The 15,189-nt window shown below is 40.8% G+C and overlaps 1 protein-coding gene across 2 annotated transcripts in view; it reads right to left on the bottom strand.

The window, feature by feature from the left end:
• The window catches only part of TCEANC2 (transcription elongation factor A N-terminal and central domain containing 2), a 35,842-nt gene that overhangs the window by 3,659 nt on the left and 16,994 nt on the right, over positions 1 to 15,189 (bottom strand). Inside the window, exons 4-5 of one of the 2 annotated variants that reach the window (XM_019837057.3) lie at positions 5,711 to 5,904; positions 19 to 106 (exon numbers count right to left, since the gene is read on the bottom strand). In XM_019837057.3, coding sequence (XP_019692616.1) covers positions 19 to 106; positions 5,711 to 5,904 — 282 coding nt within the window. The remainder of the gene's footprint in view (positions 1 to 18; positions 107 to 5,710; positions 5,905 to 15,189) is intronic. The other variant, XM_003990126.6, reaches the window with a different exon arrangement.

The raw sequence follows: 15,189 nt of genomic DNA, 5'->3' as shown, positions 1-15,189 counted from the left end.
TGGATATTTCAAACCTACCCAAGTTGTTGAGTCCTCTCCAATGGGTCCTAACTTGGTGATTCAGGTTAAGTCCTTTGGGGTGAAAGGACCGGAGTCTCACTGAGACCTTGAGAAAAAGAGGTTTTGCCATGAGAAACATCCATGTGAATGGTAATGGGAACCGGAATGGGATATATCTGTATGAATGGGAACGGGAACAAGAAACCTAGGGATTTATTTAGAGACCATACCCTTTCTCTCGTGTGTCTCAAGATCTGCCTGATCTCTTTCTTACACGTTTTTGCTCCTCTCTATTTGCCTACTACCAATTCTAACCACTTTATTCTCTCCCCTGTTCTACACATCTCTGCCCACAGCTTCTGCTCCCTCGTAACTCTTCCAACACCCCTTCTGCTTCAACACTCCTACTGCTGCTTTCTTGCCATTTCCTAGTTCACACTTCTCAGAGACAGAGAATCTGATTTGCCTTCCTTATCTATTTGTACCTGTAAGTTCACTGTGTGTCCAATCCTGGACAAACTGACTGTAACTGGGGAAGATATAAAATGTGACCATCTAGAGCTGTCTTCCATCAAGGAGTCTGGACCCAGTGGGAAATGGTGCCATAATCCATTAGTGATGTTTGCCACATCCTTAAGCTCTTTAAAAGCAAGCTAAGGAGGTCTTCTTCAGGTGTCTACCTCAAGTGTAGAACTTCCCACATTGGATTGTGACTATTTATTTGTCTATCTCCCTCAGAAGATGGTGAGCCCGTCTAGGGTTGTTACCATGTCGGAATTATTCCCGAATTCCTGATGCCCAGCATAGGTGCAGGCACAAAGCAAGTGCTCAGTAAGCATTTGTTAAATGAATATCCTTTTTCCCTGTGTATACCTCCATCCTTTCCTGCTCTTCCAATAATATCCTATGCATAAAAGATGAGATCTGAAATATAATGTTTCTATTTTAATATGTATTTTCTAGTTAGGAAAATCCTATCCCCTTCGACTGTCATCTCTTCCATAAAACCTTCCCAGATTCCCCCATCAGACTTCACTGTTCTGTCCTTTGTGTGTCTATACCACTTGCCAAACCACTATTCTAGACATATTTTCATCCTGCCTTATATTTAGTCATTTGCAGGCTCTCAGCCAAGAAAGGATAAGCTTTCTTAGCCCAGGAAATGCGACTCATTTATGTTTATATTCTGTCCAGTACCAGCACCAATACTAAACATTTGTTGACTTGAATATCCACTGGGAGCAAACTTCGTATGAGTTTTCCAATAGCTTGACTGGATTTGTACACATCTACCCACACTCCTTTTTGACCACTCGAATACATTTATGAGAGAGCTGGTCAAAGCCAGAGGTGCAGTCTGAGGCCATTAAACAAAGGAAAAACTAACAGTCCCATATGGGGACGTACCCCTGACCTGGATCTCATTAGCACCATCCGACAACCAACTGGGCCAACCGGCCAGTGTTTCATAACTCTTAATGATACGGGCTCACTTTGAGAATCAGGTTCATTTTTTTTTAATGACATAATAGGAAAATGATCACAGGCCATGAGGTAGGAAGGAGAGTGGATAATGAGGAAGGGGAAGTAAGAGAATGACACCACAGGGGACGTTCATATGAGGAAAGATCTAAAAGACAGGGAAGAACAAAGAAGATCCGGAAGGGAGAAGTAAAGGGGAATGGAGCATGGGTCTCAAAAGTGGAGTTTTTATTCATCTATCCCATTATTCCAAGAACAAGGAAACAATCCATAAATCTGGAAAGCGAGACCTGTGTAGAGTAATAAAGAGATGCGCCTTTTGGCTGTGTGTGTATATTCTTCATCTGTGGCTTTCACTACTAAAGGACATGACCCAAACAAATAACACGAGACCATTTTTTCTACAAAAATGTAATGAGTGAATTTGCAAGAACACATACTAGGATCAAATTGTAAAGGTTTTTTAGTCATTGGGCCAGTAACTTACCCAATGGTTTACTACTGGCTGATAGAGTACATTTATGGAGATCTGATGTCTGATTTGAATGCACTCAACATTGGTTACTGTCAAAGACCAGATACTGGATTAGATGGTTCATTGATTCACCCTAATATGGAAATATTTCAGATGATGATAGGTGCTAGAAGTTAACCTTATATAAAAGTGCTTATATTTATATCTTCTGACATACCAAACTGATAAAAATACTATCAAATGCTGTTTATTATGCAAGGAAAACAGATTGATTTTTTTTGCCCAAGGAAGATGGTAAGATGCACATTTTTAATTTTAAAAATTTATTCTTTGGGAGCAAAACCATTCAGCTATGCTTAATCTGATATTTTTTCCAATTACATTGGGAAGCACTAACGAATGTATCACTTTTTTAACTTTGCTTTGTAACACTTGAGTGCTTACCACTTGATGTGCCATTTAAAGGATAATTAATGGATAAACTAAAAGGATAATTATTATGGAGTTTAATATAGCAGGCAAACTGCTCATTAATCCTTACAAGCATAGCTTCGTTATTATCATTTACTTAAAAAGATACCACAGGGAACTGGTATTTACCACCACATTAACTACATATTATATACCCACACTCTATGTTCCTGCAATAATTTTGGCTTATTTAAAAAATAAACTTTATATAAAATATTAAATAGCAAACCTTGTTGGCTAATCGATACTCTGGAAAATTAGACTTACAGTCTTCGTATTTTTTTCTTCCTTCAAGGGTTTAATAGTCATATTAAAACTTCGTTTAGAAGAACTTAAGCAAACTTACAGCATATTAATTCACTAAACTATCAAATAGACATTAAAAATTATAAACATGAAAAAATAAAGATATATAGAAAAGGATATATAAAATGACACTGATATTGATCAAGGTTAAAAGTAAAATGCAAATGTAAATAATTGTCAGTTTTCGGCGGTTATTTAAATAATCAATAAAAGCATCATATGGAACATTTAGCGTATGATTGGCTCTTAATAAATATGGTATAATCATTAACTTACCCAATATTCATTTAAAGAGCTATAATAATTTACCAAACAGGAAATGCACCAAAATGTCAATAAGATTATGTCTGATGGTAGTTCAATGGTGATTTTATTTTTCCTTTCTGCATTTTTCTCATTTTCTATCATAAGTTTGTATTAAAAAGCCCAAAACTCTATTTTTAAAAAGTAACATACCACAAGTCCATTTATCTTTCTTTTGGAGATGTATAATTGAGATAGAAAGGTTAAAATATTTTCTCAGAGAATGCAGACCTAGCGTTTAAATCAGACTTTTGAAATTCTTTTGTTAATAATATTAAATTATTCTTATTTATTTTTGAGAGTGTGAGTGCGCACACATGCCAGCAGGAGAAGGGCAGAAAGGGGAAGAGGGAGAGGGAGAGGGAGAGGGAGAGGAGAAGGGGAGGGGGAGAGGGAGAGGGAAAGGAGAAAGGGGGGGGAGAGAAGAGGGAGAAGGAGAAGGGGAGGGGGAGAGGGAGGGGGAGAGGGAGGGGGAGAGGGAGAGGGAGAGGGAGAGGGAGAGGGAGAGGGAGAGGGAGAGGGAGAGAGAGAGAGAGAGAGAGAGAGAGACTCGCAAGCAGGCAGAGCCCAATGCAGGGCTCAATGCCGTGACCGTGAGATCATGACCCAAGCCTAAATCCAGAGCTGGATGCTCAATGGACTGAGCCACCCAGGTGCCTCTCAAATTATTCTTTAAGTATATTTTAATAGGGATATCTTAAGAATAGGAAAAAATATGGATGTTACATCTGATTTTTCGAAAATATTAATTGATCTATAAGATTTGTTTTTGATGATTATGAGCAAAACTCCTTCTACCAGGTGTACCTCAAACTACTAACATTTGAGCTGTCAGCTATGGAAACAATAGAGATTATGTCTTGCCAACTGATTATATGCCTTGGAACTAAAGGTATGAGTGCTGACATTTTAAAAAAGGGGGAGTAGTGTCTTTTCAAAAGACTGATAGTCCATAGCAGATTCCACACCAGAATTTTTGCTTCAGTGGGAAGGGGAAGAATTTTAAGTAGGAAGGAACCAATACTCGTTAAGTGACTTCTAATCATCACATACTATATATACTATTCCTTTGTGTGTTTCATCTTTCCAATAATTATAGGTGATAGGAATTATAATACTCATTTTACAGATAAAAAAGTCAAGTCTCAGAAGCATTAAGGGATTTGCCTACAGTGACACAACCAGTTCCTAATAGAGCCAGGGTTTTAATCCAGGTCTTGCTAGTCTTTCTGCAATACTATCTCCCAGAATGCTTACAAATTCAGAATCCTTAAAGAAAGCCCAGGTAGAGTTGGGGGGTGGGGATGAGGGGAAAGTGGGTGATGGGCACTGAGGAGGGCATCTGTTGGGATGAGCACCGGGTGGTTTGTTTTTTTTAATATGAAATTTATTGTCAAATTGGTTTCCATACAACACCCAGTGCTCATCCCAAAAGGTGCCCTCCTCAATGCCCATCACCCACCCTCCCCACCCTCCCACTCCCCATCAACCCTCAGTTTATTCTCAGTTTTTAAGAGTCTCTTATAGTTTGGCTCCCTCCCTAACTTTTTGTTTCCTTCCCCTCTCCCACGGTCTTAAGTTTCTCAGGATCCACATAAGAGTGAAAACGTAAGGTATCTGTCTTTCTCTGTATGACATATTTCACTTAGCATAACACTCTCCTGTTCCATCCACGTTGCTACAAAAGGCCATATTTCACTCTTGGTCATTGCCAAGTAGTATTCCATTGTATATATAAACCACAACTTCTTTATCCATTCATCAGTTGATGGACATTTAGGCTCTTTCCATAATTTGGCTATTGTTGAAAGTGTTGCTATAAACATTGGGGTACAAGTGTCCCTATGCATCAGCATTCCTGTATCCCTTGGATAAATTCCTAGCAGTGCTATTGCTGGGTCATAGGGTAGATCTATTTTAATTTTTTGAGGAACCTCCACACTGTTTTCCAGAGTGGCTGCACCAGTTTGCATTCCCACCAACAGTGCAAGAGGGTTCCCGTTTCTCCACAACCTCACCAGCATCTATAGTCTTCTGATTTGTTCATTTTAGCCACTCTGACTGGCGTGAGGTGATATCTCAGTGTGGTTTTGATTTGTATTTCCCTGATGAGGAGTGACGTTGAGCATCTTTTCATGTGCCTGTTGGCCATCTGGATGTCTTCTTTAGAGAAGTGTCTATTCATGTTTTCTGCCCATTTCTTCACTGGATTATTTGTTTTTTGGGTGTGGAGTTTGGGGTGTTTTTTACAGATTTTGGATACTAGCCCTTTGTCTGACATGTCATTTGCAAATATCTTTTCCCATTCCGTCGGTTGCCTTTTAGTTTTGTTCAATGTTTCCTTTGCAGTGCAGAAGCTTTTTATCTTCATGAGGTCCCACTAGTTCATTTTTGCTTTTAATTCCCTTGCCTTTGGAAATGTGTCAAGTAAGAAATTGCTGCGGCTGAGGTCAGAGAGGTTTTTGAGCCCTGGGTGTTGTATGGAAACCAATCAGACAATAAATTATATTTAATAAAAAAAAGAAAGAAAGAAAGAAAGAAAGAAAGAAAGAAAGAAAGAAAGCAAGCAAGCCTAGGTAGAATAAAGCCAAAGCACTAAGACTATGAAAGATCATTACGAAAATGTGAGGCTCATTTACCTAAGAGAATCACATTCCAACCAGGAGACATTACCTCTAATTCCAAGGCTTCTGAGAGTAACTTCTGGGCATTTTTCCTGAATGTCTCAGTTTTGGGGTCACTTCGCACTTCAATAGAAGGTCTATCTAAATGTTTTTCAATGAAAGTTCTCCACTCAGTGTAAACTTCTCCAGCAAGACAAGCCACTTCTGAATCTGAGTGCCGACGCATCTTATTCACAGTGTGACCTGAAACAAGAGAGGAGAAACCAAAGGAAAGGTTGTTCTGTTTTCTACTGAAAACTACAGGACTAGAGGGACTGATGTGTGACATGCAGAAAGTCATTCACATACCTAAGGATGTAAAGCCTCTTGTGCAAAGGAAGACCCATTTCTCAAAGGCTGAGATAACCAGATAATCATGGCAGGAGGATCACTAGACTTGCCAATGCAATAAGTCATAAAATAGAAGCATGATCAATAGATACTTAAAATGGAACAATTAAGGTACCAACTCCTTAATTCAAAAATTGCAATAAAAGAAAATGAATTAAGCATTTGTCTTGTCTTTTTGGTACATATTATATTTCAGAACAACCAAATAGCCCTAGTTATTGAGGGAATGTTCTTTATTCAACTAAGAAGTGTGAAAAGATTGACAGAATTTTTAAAAATTTCATAGCCCATGATGAAATAATTCATTCAGGTGACAAGCATCAGTGGATGAACTCATTCGATGAAAGGCTGATGGGGAAATTTATAATGGAGGGAGGAGCTGTCAATGCCTGAACCACTAATCAATCTTGGTGCCCCGAAGAGTGCGGCTATCGGACAGAGGTAGCACTTCACAGCCCTACCTATGAGTAGTCTTGCACCCTCCTCCCAAAGAAAAGAGGAACCAGAATCCAACTAGTTATTCAAAGCTAACCTCTGGCTAACAGAAAATATGAGAGGCAGCAGAATAAGTTAAATTATAGTAGGAGGAAAAAGACACATCCTGAATGTGGGACATTCTACAGGACCACAGACCTGATTTCCTCAATAGTCAATGGCATTTTTATTTTGTGTTATAATTTTTATCTGAGTGTAGTTGACACACAATGTTACATTAGTTTCAGGTGTACAACATAGTGATTCCACAAGTTTATACCTTATGCTATGCTCACCATACAACGCTATGACAGTCCCATTGACTATATTCCTTCTGCTATGTTTTTCATTCCTGTAACATATTCATTCCGTAACAGGAAGCCTGTATCTCCCACTTCCCTTCACCCATTGTGCCCATCCTCTACGCCCCCCCTCCCCTGGTAGCCATCAGTTTATACTCTGTGTTTACAGGTCTGATTCTGTTTTTTGTTTGTTTTTTTATTAAATATTTTATTTGTTAAGTAATCTCCATACCCAATGTGGGGCTCGAACTCATGATCCTGCAATCAAGAGTCACATGCCCCGAAGACTGAGACAGCCAGGTGCTCCTGCTTATTCATTTGTTGATTTTTTTTTTTTTTTTTAAAGGGAGTAACGTTATGGACTGCTATAGATTAAGAGTCTTTTGAGTTCAAACTACCAAATGCAATGTGTGATTCCAATCCCGACTGCAACAAATCAACCAACTATTAAAAGAGATTTTGAGATACACAAGGAATATGAATATACACTAGATATTAAATTATACCAAGAAATTACTATTTGTTAAGAATGATAATGGCACTGTGGTTATGTAAGAAAATATCTGTATCTGGGGTGCTTGGGTGGCTCAGTCAGTTAAGCTTTCGACTCTTGATTTTGGCTCAGGTCATGATCTCATGGTTTGTGAGTTCAAGTCCCACACTGGGCTCTGTGCTAACGGCACAGAGCCTACTAGGGATTCTCTCTTCCTCTCTCTCTCTGCCCCTCTCCCCTGCTTGCTCTTTCTCTCTCTCAAAATAAATTTTAAAAAAATTAAAAAAAGAAAATTTGTATCTGAAAAACATGGGAAATTTTCAGAGATGCGTACTGAAGTCTGTAGAGCTGAAATAATAAGAGGTCTGGGATTCTGCTTTAAAATACTTCAGCAACAGCACAAAACCATGAAAAAAGGAAAGATGAAGTAAGTGGGACCATATCTTTAAAAAAAATTTTTTTTTAATTTGTTTATTTTGAGAGAGACTGAGACAGTGCAAGTGGGGGAGGGGCAGAGAGAGAGAGGGAGAGGGAGAATCCCAAGCAGGCTCCACGCTGCCAGCAGAACTGCCCAAGGTGGGGCTCAAACTCACAAAACCATGAGCTCATGACCTGAGCCAAAACCAAGAGTTGGACACTTAACCGACTGAGCCACCCAGGTGCCCCAGGACCAAATCCTAATAGTTACTGAATCTGGGCGAAGGGCATAGGGCGGTGTGTTCTATGATTTTCTTTATTTTTATGTATGTTTGAGATGTGCATAATAAAAATGGAAAAAGAGGGAAAGGATCAAAAATATATCAATATGCAAAAGTACTCAAAAATAATTACACAGAAAAGCAAAAAAATCAACTAAACACTTAGATTTAAAAACTTAAAAAGTAGGGGCACCTGGGTGGCTCAGTTGGTTGGGCAACTGACTTCGGCTCAGGTCATGATCTCACAGATCGTGAGTTCAAGCACCGCGTCGGGCTCTGTGCTGACAGCTCAGAGCCTGGAGCCTACTTCAGATTCTGTGTCTCCCCCTCTCTCTACCCCTCCCCTGCTCACACTCTGTGTCTGTCTCTCAGTAATAAATAAACATTAAAAAAATTTTTTTTTAATAAAAAATAAAAACAAAAAGTAGAGGGACACCTGAGTGGCTTGGTTGATTGAGCATCCAACTTCAACTCAGGTCACGATCTCATGGTTTCATGGGTTCAAGCTCTGTGTCAGGCTCTGTGTGCTGCTTGGGATTCTCTCTCTCTCTCTCTCTCTCTCTCTCTCTCTCTGCCCCTCCCCCATTCACACTCACTCTTGAAATAAATGATAAAAAAAAAATTTTAAACACTTAAAAAGTAGACAAATATTAGCTATGTTTAAAAAAATCAATTGCGGGGCGCCTGGGTGGCGCAGTCGGTTAAGCGTCCGACTTCAGCCAGGTCACGATCTCGCGGTCCAGGAGTTCGAGCCCCGCATCAGGCTCTGGGCTGATGGCTCGGAGCCTGGAGCCTGTTTCCGATTCTGTGTCTCCCTCTCTCTCTGCCCCTCCCCCGTTCATGCTCTGTCTCTCTCTGTCCCAAAAATAAATAAACGTTGAAAAAAAAAATTTAAAAAAAAAATCAATTGCTTTCTTACATCTGCAATAGCTAGTCTGAATATATTAGGGAGAGATTCTGCTTAAATAAGTAAAACCATAAACCACTTAGCGAAAGATTAACAAGAGTGGGGTACCCTGTCTTCGGGCATGTCATCTCTGATTCCAACAGCCCCAACTGGCTTCTCTGCCTAAGTTTCAAACCCCTTAATGGCATCTCCCACACTGCAGCCAGAGTGGCCTTTTTAAAACCTAACTATTCTTTCTGTCTTTTATGTGTATTTATTTAATTTTGAGAGAGAGAGAGAAAGAGGGAGAGAGAGAGAGTGAGCGAGCAGGCAAGGGGCACAGAGAATCCTAGGCAGGTTCAGCAGAGCCCAATGTGGGGCTCGAACTCATGAACTCATGATCATGATCTGAGCTGAAATCAAGAGTTGGACGTTTAGTCAACTAAGCCACCCAGGCACCCCAAAACTTAACTGTTTTCTGTTTTCAGGATATTTTTTCTAAAACATAAATCTGACCATTTCACTCCTCCACTTACGGCTTTCAATCCTGTATCCAACTCATATCTTGTCACACAAGGCCTTTCACAATCTGTCTCCTCCCACCTACTTTCCAATGAACATTCAGTCTGCCTGGAATACTCTTGCTTCCCTCTATCTGGTTAACTTCCCTTCTGCCTTTAAGACTCAGTTTAGGAGTCCCCTACTCCAGGAAGTCTTCCTAACACCCCCCAGTCTTGGTTGGTGCCTCTCTTCTCCTGTGCTTCCTTAGCACCTTGTGCTTCTGTTCACAATAATTGTCACAGTAAGTTGTAATCATCTGATCAGCTATCTCTCTTGCCCACCAAAGACAGCTTCAGGGCAAGAGCTGTGACATGTTCATCTTTGTCTCTCCAGCAGAGAACACAGTGGCAGAAGGTAGGGGTTGGCAGAGTGGGTGTCCAGTAAATGTTGGTGGAATGAAACACCCATATAAAGAATGTATTTTTACTAAAATACATGAGAAAATGTGAACGAAAGGGGAAAATGTACAACGTTGTAAAATATAGAAGATTAGCACAAAGAGAAACAAGTAAGACACAGTCCTTGGAATTTAACCTACACTCACTCTGCCAAAGTGTACAAAGATGATACGTGTGCAAAAATACCCTTATAGGTACTGTGATAGTGAAAAGCTAGAAACAATGAGAAGTTCATCATTCAGGGTCCAATTTGTTAAATAAATTGTAGTCCACTTGAACAACGAATACTTTGCAGCCATTAAAGACTGGAATAGCTCTACATGTAGTAACATGGAAAGATGATTACTTTACTCAGGTTCTCAGAAGAGCACGCACAGCATGAGCCAATATTTACTTTTAAAATTATATTTGTGTATACATATAAGCACACATATTTGTTTATATGCAGGGAAAAAAGTCTAAAGAATTTATAATGAAATTATTAACTGGGGTCTCCTCTGAGTCGTAGGACTGAATGCATCTGTGCAGTTCAGCTCAGTCTCATGGGTTGGCTCAGCCTGTAAGCAATCCTAACGGCATGGTTGTGTTGTACTAGAGGTGCATTCCGGTTTCTTTGGAACACAGATCCTTCTCTTCATGTGTCCCCCTTCTTATCCCTTTCTCTCTCCAAGAAAGACACTGTTGATCAGGCTTTATATGTGAGCAATGAAGATGCCGAAGTCCCTCAAACAGAGTCCCTCTGCTTGTCAAATCCAATGGACCTTCTCCATCCTGATGTAACTTGATGCCTCTGTGGCCTCTGATATTGTTTTCTGTCTTCTGAAATATTCTCTTCCACCACTTTTTGAGACACCACCTGTTACTCTTCTTTCTCTCTCTTCTGCTGGCTGCATATGCCTTACCCAAACTTTAATTATCAGTGAACCCAAGCTGGGGCGTTGTCCTCGGTCTCTTCTCTTCTTTCTCCACCTGCTCTCCCTGAGGAATCTTACCCACTCCTGTGGTCCAACTACCATCTGCAAGCAGATGACTCCCCAGTATTAGCCCAAAGGCTCCCACTGACACCAGTCTCCTACTGGACACCTCCACTTGTTTATTTTGCAAGTACCTCTAACTCAACATTTCTAAATGGAGAATGGAACTCACTATTATCCCCCCTCAGTGTCCTGTACTTGTCCCTCCTGTACTTGTCATACAATAGCACCGCCACTCACCCATCATTTCAGGCTCCTTAACATTTTTTGTATCTTTCCCTTTTCTTCCTCACTGTTACCTTAATCCAGGTCCTCATCACCTCTCCACAGGTCTACTGCAAAAATGTACTAACCAATCTCTGTCCCCAGTTTGGTCTTCTCCAACTCAATCTCATTACTGAAGTCAAAATAACCTTTTACAAACACAATGTGATCTCATTACTCCCTTACCAAAAGACCTTAAATGGCTCTCCTCGCTGCTCTCAAATTAATTCCTAAGTATAACATCCAAGCTCTCGATGACTTGGAACTTCCCCGGCCTTACCTCTCACCTTTTTGCCCTCTTTCCTCCCTGCCAGCCCTCCTACCCCTTTGCCTCCATGAGCTAAGTTCTGGCTAAGGAGAGCAACTTGCATGTCCTTGTTTTGGGTCAGGCTGTCTGGCCTTCTTACATTTCTGTGCCTTAGCTCACACTGTTCCCTCTGTCTACAAGGTTTAAATACCCACCTTCCCCTCTAAACTGTAAACATCCTGAGGGCAGGACCCCATACGTCACTCCAAGTTATACTGCCAGCTCTTGGCATAATGACTAGCACAATAAGTGTTTGCTGAACTGAATCAAACAGTTAAATAAAAACCACTTACATTTGGCTTTCAAATTGCTTTTGTACTAACATTTGAATATGGATGCAGTTGATTGGGAAAATCACACAACTGCAAACAAAATAATGGAACTATACTACAAAGAATGGAATCCAAAGGCGCTGGGAAAATGAAAAGTTTCTAATTCTTACTCATTGTTAAGAATTCTTCCTACTCCAGATTGTATATGAATTATCCTCATTATGTAGTTATTTCATTTCTATAACTGAAAAACGAACTAAAAACTATTCTATCTCCTTTTCCAAATGAGAAAAGGAAGCTCAGCAAAGTAACTTGCCCAAGGCCTCACAACCAGTAAGTGTATAAGCCAGGATGTGAACACACACAGCCTGACTCCAGAGCCTGCACACTTAGCCGCTTATACCCTGTACTTCTCTGTATTAGGGACTGGCACATGGGGAGTGTTTGATATAATGTAGTTCACCTTCTGAATATTCCCAAATCAGAAGAGCACAGGTCTTAAGAGGTGGCCAAAGGGCAAAAGGCTTCGACTCTCAGGCCAGGCCAGTGGGGTCACTGCTTCTGGCCTGTAGGAGGCAGTATACCTCACAGATGCCCCATAGGAACCCCACCCGGACTGGTCAGGAGGTACTGCCAACACCAGCCAAGCCCTTCCGGGAAGGATAGCACTGTAAGGGAGCCCAGGAAGATCCAAGATTTGTCACCAAGAGGGTGAGAGCAGGAAAGGCAGTCGGTCCGGGGCAGGAAAAGAGAAGAGAGGGGGTCTAGGAAATCCTCTTCTAGGACAAAAAAAAAAAAAAAAAAAAAAGACAAAATAACAAATTTTAGATCATAAAGGGCATTTCATGGTAACAATGATGACAGTTAGTCACTGTGCTAAATGCTTTACCTACCTTAACTCACTTAAGCGTTGGAACAACACTATGAGGTAGGTGCTGTTAGGATTCACCATTTTACAGGTAAAGAACCTAAGGAACTGGAAATTAAGTGACTTGTGGGACACTACAAGTAAGAAGCAGGACCAGGTTTCAAATGTAGGCAAAGTGGCTCCAGAGCTCATGCTTTAATCCTATACTCTTGTCTCTGGTAATGATACAGTCCTACCTCCTCCTGACTGAGATGAAAAAATATGAGGCTCTGTGACCTTACCCCAAGGTCACAAGTTGGTCAGTAGCTACATCAAGGAAGTTAATGATCTGCAAAGTCATTATGTGCTCCATGAAGTTTATGTTTTAAAGCAAGCAGTGCCCCTGGCTGGTCTTATGATCTAAGTCCAGTCCCCTAGGTTTAAGGGTAGGGGGTTTCTGCATCCTAACACATCAAGACGAATTTCCTGCAGGAAGCAGTCTTTTTGCTCATTTGGCAAACATTACTGAATACAAAGTATATACCAGGTCTTGTGCTAGACCCTAGGATAGAATGTTGAATAAGACAATCCTGTACTCAAGGAGCTCTAGGTAGGTCTAAGCCTAGGAGAAGACACCTAAACAAAACAAAATATGAAAGTATTACAGGCAGATCCAGGGTCCTAAGACAGTATTGAAGGGGAAACCCAGGGGGATCAAAAGGACAGAGGAGTCAATTCAGCTGGCAAAGGGGAACACCACGAAAAGAGGTAATTCTCGTTTTGAGTCTCGACAATGACTCAAGAAGACAGGACTCACATGAGAAGTACAGTGAATGAGAACATAGAACCTGAAATAGCATGGCATAACTTAAGGGCTGTGGTAAGAAAAATAATGATTCCCAAGGATATCCATGCCCTAATCCTCAGAACCTGTGAATATATTACCTCACATGGAAAATGGGACTTTGATGAGATTAATGTTAAGGACCCTGAGATGGGGAGATTAGCCTTAATTATCTAAGTGGGCCCAGTATACTCACATGGGTCTTTAAAAGTAGAAGAGACAGAAGGCTTATGTTGGAGAGGTAAGTGTAAGAATTCGACCCACAACTGCCAACTCTACAGATGAAGGAAGGGAACCATGAGCCACAGAATGCAGGTGCTTCTAGAAAGTAGAAAAGGCAAGGAAACAGATTCTCCCCTAGAGTATCCAGGAAGGAAGACAGCCTTGTCAACACCTTGATTTTACCCAATGAGACCTGTCCTGAACTTCTGACCTATAAAACTATAAGATAATAAATAAATCTGTGTTTCAAGGTTTTCAACCACTAATTTTGTGGCACTTTGTCATGGCACCATTCAATGGAAAATGAGTACAGGAATCTGTAAGTACTTCAAGATTGCTGAAGCAGTGGCAATCTATGGGACAAATCGAAAAGAAAAGGTCATTTGGAAGGTCTTTACCACTAACTTATTCCATAACCTTTATCAAGTTAAATCGCACACCCATTCATTCACCCACTCACTAACTCACTTATTCATCCAACAAACATTTTTAGCTTCACATAGAAGACTGTTTCATCTGGGTCTCAGGTGAAGGAAAAGTAAGAGTTTACCAGGGACAAAGGTGCGCCTTTAGGTTTCAAGAGGTGGCATGACATGGAGTAAGTACATCAGCGCTTTGTCACTTATTATTTGGTTTTCTGACCTAGGGCAAGTTCCTTCAAACTCTCTAAGCTTCAGTTTCCCATTTGTAAAACGGAGAAAATCGTAACGTTTCCCTCACACACTTGTTAAGTGGATCAAATGAGATCATAGATGGGAAAGTACTTTGGAAGTACAGGGTTTTTTGCTGTTGTTAACCAGTCGTGAATGAAAGTAAGACGTCTCTGAAATCAGATCAATAGGACTGACATAAAACTTTCCCCAGAATATTCGTGTATACAATATGAAAAAAGGGGAGCATGCTTGCTCACTCCACGGCCTTACGAGACATTTACCCAGTACTCCTTGCCCACTTATTTCCTCTATAATAAAGGTATCCAGTCACAGAGCCCTTAATTAAGTGCTAGGTCCAAAGGCTTTTGTCCAGCCAGCCCTCGACTTCCCAGACCACTTGAGAATAGTGAGGGCACACATTTCTCCTGCCTCTTAAAACACTCTCCTCCTGGGCCTGCACATCACTGTACTGCCCTGGCTCTCTCCCTCCTTCTTAATTACACTCCCTCTACCTCTTCACTGGTTCCTCTTCCTCCTCCCGCTTCCCCTCCACAGACATTCGCTCAGGTTCAATCCTTCACCCCTTTAATCTGTTCTTTTACTCAGAGAATTCATCCACTTAGGTGACTTCAAGCAAATGTTTCCAGGCAGATGGACTTCCAAACATGTATTTTTAGTCTTAAATCTCTCATCTGCACTTCAATCCCACATCTCCGATTGCCTGTTGGACATTTCTACCTAAGAGAGTTTACGTCAGAGCAAAATCCAAGAGATGCTGACTAAAATGGGAATACAAGGAGAAAACTCCCAACTGGGGTACATAAGAAATGGCACTAAATTCTGACTTAAAAAAGGTGAGTTTGAGCAGATGGCAGAACCCATAGAAATGCTCCAATAAAATAAAGGCACATATGGCTGGGGTCCAGGGCACAATGACAGTCTG

This window comes from Felis catus, chromosome C1, assembly GCF_018350175.1.
Source record: "Felis catus isolate Fca126 chromosome C1, F.catus_Fca126_mat1.0, whole genome shotgun sequence".
In the NCBI taxonomy this organism is placed as follows: Eukaryota; Metazoa; Chordata; class Mammalia; order Carnivora; family Felidae; genus Felis; species Felis catus.
The sequence above is the reverse complement of the archived record's forward strand: the minus strand, read 5'-3'. Positions and strand labels throughout refer to the sequence as shown.